The sequence below is a fragment of the Pyxicephalus adspersus genome, chromosome 1 (assembly GCF_032062135.1).
Source record: "Pyxicephalus adspersus chromosome 1, UCB_Pads_2.0, whole genome shotgun sequence".
Lineage (NCBI taxonomy): Eukaryota > Metazoa > Chordata > Amphibia > Anura > Pyxicephalidae > Pyxicephalus > Pyxicephalus adspersus.
In genome coordinates, this window is record NC_092858.1 from 103,351,532 (window position 1) to 103,356,592 (window position 5,061).

At 36.0% G+C, this 5,061-nt stretch overlaps 1 protein-coding gene across 1 annotated transcript in view; it reads left to right on the top strand.

The window, feature by feature from the left end:
* Positions 1 to 4,796, top strand: part of ABHD10 (abhydrolase domain containing 10, depalmitoylase) — a 9,544-nt gene extending 4,748 nt beyond the window's left edge. Inside the window, exons 3-5 of the mRNA XM_072422036.1 lie at positions 1,446 to 1,557; positions 2,751 to 2,888; positions 4,315 to 4,796. Coding sequence (XP_072278137.1) covers positions 1,446 to 1,557; positions 2,751 to 2,888; positions 4,315 to 4,656 — 592 coding nt within the window. The 3' untranslated portion in view covers positions 4,657 to 4,796. The remainder of the gene's footprint in view (positions 1 to 1,445; positions 1,558 to 2,750; positions 2,889 to 4,314) is intronic.
* Positions 4,797 to 5,061: the final 265 nt, after the last annotated feature.

A 5,061-nucleotide genomic window follows, 5' to 3' on the forward strand; every position in this document is an offset into this window, starting at 1 on the left:
TTAACCGAAGGGAACCCTTAAAATGACTTTCAGGTCTTTAGGGACCCCCCTACTATAGTTACTATACCCACAGCTCAAGGTACTTTAGTCTGATGGTCAGTAGGAGAAATTCATTGGCCAAGTTCCTAGGATGGCCAAAAAAGTCATTGGTATCAGTTACACTGACCTAAGAGTCACAAGCTACTTATTGCTCATGGACCCCCTAGGAACCTCTGGATGGCACAAAGTTAAGAAACACTGGTTTAGAGTTTCAGTAAATGATAAATTGGGTTCCCCACACCAGACAGGTTTTCAGGGATTGAGCATATAATTACAGTGTTGTGATTTTAAGAAAAAATGAAGAAGTGTGGTAAAAAGAAGCTAACAAAGAAATGGAAAGGAAAGGTAGAGACTGATACGGTAGAAGAAGAAGGAGGAGTGAAGATAGAAAATAAAATAGAAGCATGAGGATGGGGGCATTAGGCAAGGGGTAATCTCCAGGGGCACTGGAGCTTTTTCTGAAGAAAATCTAAAGTAGGTTGTTTTGAAACACAGTTTTGCTTTATGTGCATTATATCTATTTTGTGTCTAATTGAGTGGCTCATTTATAATGAATGGACTGCCTTAACACACAATGCACATTGACATGTATGCACAAAATCATCAAGTATGAATGAGCCCTGAAGGTAATACTGATTTCTTTATCTTAGCTTTTGTATTTTTTTCTGATTTGTTGTAGTCAATTTGTGCATCTTGAGAAACTAACCACAAGCCTATAATTCTAAATACATAGTCCCATGTAACTTTGTCAGATGATTGTGTATTATGTATACTACATTTTAAATAATTTCACTTCTAATTAGTCAGATTAATCATTTACAGACAAAACACCCGTATGGATGATGATGGTGCTATATAAAAACAAAATAATCATAAAAGGATTGATGAAAAACACTGGGAAAAGGCTTCTGTTTCACTCCAGAGGTAGTCTAAGTGTCCTACTTGAGTTGGTGCAAGGTGTTATAGGAAAACCATATAAATATATTTTTGAACTACATCCCCTTGATGAGAAAACACTGTTGTAGTAGTGTTTCTTGAGCTGTGTTAGCAATTTACTTGCTCCCTGGAGTTTTGCATTGCCTATTCAAGCAAAAGACTGGACTGGAAGCAAAAGACGAATGAAACAACATAAGCATAATTCATCTATTCCATTTACTAAAATGACTAAAATCTGTTAAGGTTGTATTTGAGATTTCTGTGGGCCATTTATTCAGATATTAGTAGTAAAGACTCCTTTTGAGCTTTTCCTGTTCAATTCTAGGGAACATTTGTAAGATGCATTGTATGAAAGAAAAAAATTGCAAAATAGACTAGAACATAATTTGTGTTAATTATTTTTTTTCTTTTCATAATTTGCAGGAGGTGCTTAATTCCTTATTTAAAATACATTTTGTTTTCACTTTCAGGTTTGATTACACAGGATGTGGCAGTTCTGAAGGAGACATGAAAGACTGCACAATAGGGAAATGGAAGAAGGATGTACTTTCTATCCTGGATGATGTGTCTGAGGGACCTCAGGTTATATTTAAATAATAATTAGTATTTAACTTTGACATTTCATTAACTGAGAAAGTTACTTTTTGGAAATGATGGTATCTTAGTGATTAGATCTCCTAACTGAAATGTTAACTATCAAAAATGTACATTTTTCCCTAATGGCGATTTCTTGGGAGAGGAAGTGAAGAAAATCTCTCTAGTCACACAAAGATCAATAAAAAAATGTGAAAAGGGTTCTATTTCTATCCTCCACTCTATCTAAAACTAAAACAAGTGGCTTGTATTCCACTTTGGAACCAAACCCACCAACCTACCTGTTTAACAAAAGATGGATCCAGTTAGAAATGTTCAGTAAATGTTAATAAATCCCCAGGGTATATATGGAAGTTATTTTCTACAGTGTTTCCATTTAAATTCTGTCTAGTAGAACATTGGCAATGTATGCTACATTCAAGGCCTTCTTCTAATAATACCTTACAGTTGCGAGTGAGCCCAAGTCAACTCTAAGCCAACAGTTCAAGCCCCTAAATACCTGGTATAGCTGGTTGCATCTTCAGCAACATAGTATCTGCAGATGTAAAAAGTGAAGTCACTGTTATAAGTTGATAGAAGAGTTTAGTTTTACTTTATGGTTATCCTCATAGCAAGATCAAAAGACTTGGTATTCTTCCTCTTTTAGTTTCCAATAGCTGCTTTTTGGATGCGTTGCATTCAATCTAGATTTTTTTTTAGCTAACAAGAACTTTTCTTCTGAAAAGTTCACCATGTACAGAGCCAGGCATATCTGAACTTTTTTTGGAGATTTTTTGTGATGTGCTAAATAAAGCTAATAAGGTTATGGCATCTTGTAATATTGACAAACTGTTCAGTGTAAAAGTTCTCCTGAGATGATCTGCAGTTATTGTTACCCAAGTAAATATTTACCACCCTTGTGTTTTCTTTCAGTCATTTATTCATCTATTACCTGTTTTGGACCTAAAACAAAATGATTGAAATTGCTGTATTTACAAAAGTTTACGTTGTAGTTCACTTGTATTTTTACCATATTGTTGTTAAAAGAAGCTTGACTGAGAATAGTCTGTCTTGATTTATTATTTTCTACTGTGTTGCTCCTGCAGGCCTGCATGAAATTAGTCTTTGTTAATAAGGTATGTTAATCCATAGTTTCTATGTACTGTGTATGTATACCTTTATTCCTTTTTTTTTTTTTAAAGATATTAGTTGGGTCAAGCATGGGAGGATGGCTAATGTTGCTTGCTGCGCTAGCTCGTCCAGAAAAGATTGCAGCCCTTGTTGGTGTCGCTCCTGCTGCAGACCATTTTGTAATGGCATTTAATCAGCTTCCATCAGAGGTAAGTGTTTCTATTCTAATGCAGTTTTAAAATATTGTTTATGATTAAGTTGCCATGGCTGTTGCTTGTAAATGCCTAGAATTGTTTCAAATCTAGTTTAAATTTATTACGCTGAGCTGGAGTGCATAGATGTAAACTTGCTACTTGCTTTTTTTCGTTAATCGTTTTTATTGGGGAATAGTAGCAAAAAATCACATAACTACAAAGAAGGACACGAAAAGGTAAAATATAACAGGACAATATAGAATATCAAATACACAGTACATAAGAAAATAGGTAAAAGAACGGGGGGAAAAGTCTGTGCCCGAAGCCTGCAGATCCTCCAGAATACCACTGAACACAGAATACAAAATAAGTACTAAAGCCAGCAAGCTCTTGGAGGTCTGTAAAGCTCCGGAGAGTAGGATGACTATAAACAATCCAGGAGTCCCACACCCCAAAAACTGTCCGTGGGTGTCAGTCAAAATGCTTGTCAGGTCCTCATTAACCATAAATACATCCAGTCTAGACTTAACTTCACTGAAGGCCACTGTCTCAGTTCTCCAAGCCCTGGCTATTGCTTGTTGAGCCGCCATAAAAACAAAGGTTGCCAGGTTTCTAGAGGACAAAGAGAGTGCCAATTCTGGAAGGTGTAGGAGAGCGCACCATGGATCCTGGATCATGGGTTTATTCAGCAGAACCGAGTAGGTCGTGGCATCACAGCCTCCAAAACATGTACCCATTGATTCAGGATCAAAGCGCCCCAACCTTGCAGGGTTTAAATACCAGCATAATAATAACTTGTACGCGGATTAGTGTGAGGTCACAAAAGTAATTTTTTTCAGCAAAACAGGCATGAAACTCGATTAAATATGTTCACAGTTTGTATAATGTGATTTTTTTCTACTGGAAATAGTAATCACCAGGAATTAATTTTTCTAAGAACATAATTTATTATTGTTCTTAGGATCATTTTAAACTTTTAGTAAACATCCTTGTACTGAACATGACAGCAAGCCCCATGAAAGAGTGGAAACTATGGAAGCTGTCCAAAAAAGGAAACAAAGGGACAGTCATCGGTATTGCCTGCAGGCGCTCTTCAGCTGCCATTTCCCATTCAAGTGTGGCACTTTTCATGCACATTCATTTGAATGCAAAATGCAGCCTTTCACAAGAACAAGCTTAGTTTGACCTGCATTACCAGCAATTCAAAGGTACCTCAGTAAGACATACTGTTGCTGAAGAAACAGAACTTAAAGCAGGCTAGATGAAGCCTCTAATTTATCATGTGCCCTACCCTATTCAAAGACCTTTCATACCTTTCAATCCAGAGAAACGCCCCTACCATGATATGTGTTTCTAAATATAACCTTAACATGCAGTTTTTGGCATTACTATGTCACATAACATGTGAAAGAGATTACCTTTATTTTTTTTTTCTTTTAAGGAAAAGAAGGCAATTGAAGAAACAGGTGAATGGAAACTGCCATCTAAGTACAGTGATTCTGGATTTTACAGCATACCTTATTCCTTTGTTAAAGAAGCTGAAAACCACTGCATCTTAAATAGTCCTATACCTGTAACATCTCCTGTTCGACTCATCCATGGCATGAAAGATGAAAATGTGCCATGGCATGTGTCCATGCAGATTGCTGACAGAGTACTCAGTACAGATGTAGATGTTATTCTCCGTAAACATGGCCAGCATCGGATGAGTGAGAAAGATGACATTAAACTGTTAGTGTATACAATTGATGATTTAATTGATAAACTTACAACAATGGGATGAAGTGAATACACTATAATACACTGAAGCATATGCAATAGGCTAAACCTAAGTGTTCTTCCCATTAAGCATACCATAACATATAGATGTTTGCACAGGTCAGAGTAAGGAAAGACTGTTTACTGTTTCACCTAAGTATTACGGTGGCTTTTTATACTATCCCAATGTTCCCTCTTTTCTACTTCCCTTTAGTAAATGTGAATTTTCTTGAATTGTACAGACTTGCTTGTAGTCAGTTCAGCACTACTATATATTTTGTTTATAGAAAAAATAATATATATCAACACATTCAGCATGTTTATAATAAAAGGTCTTTGCTAAATGTCCTAGTTTTTATTTCCCAATTATACTAGTCCTAGCTGTCAGTTACAGTTAATGCTTATATATCATATTTGGTCTTTCTATGTC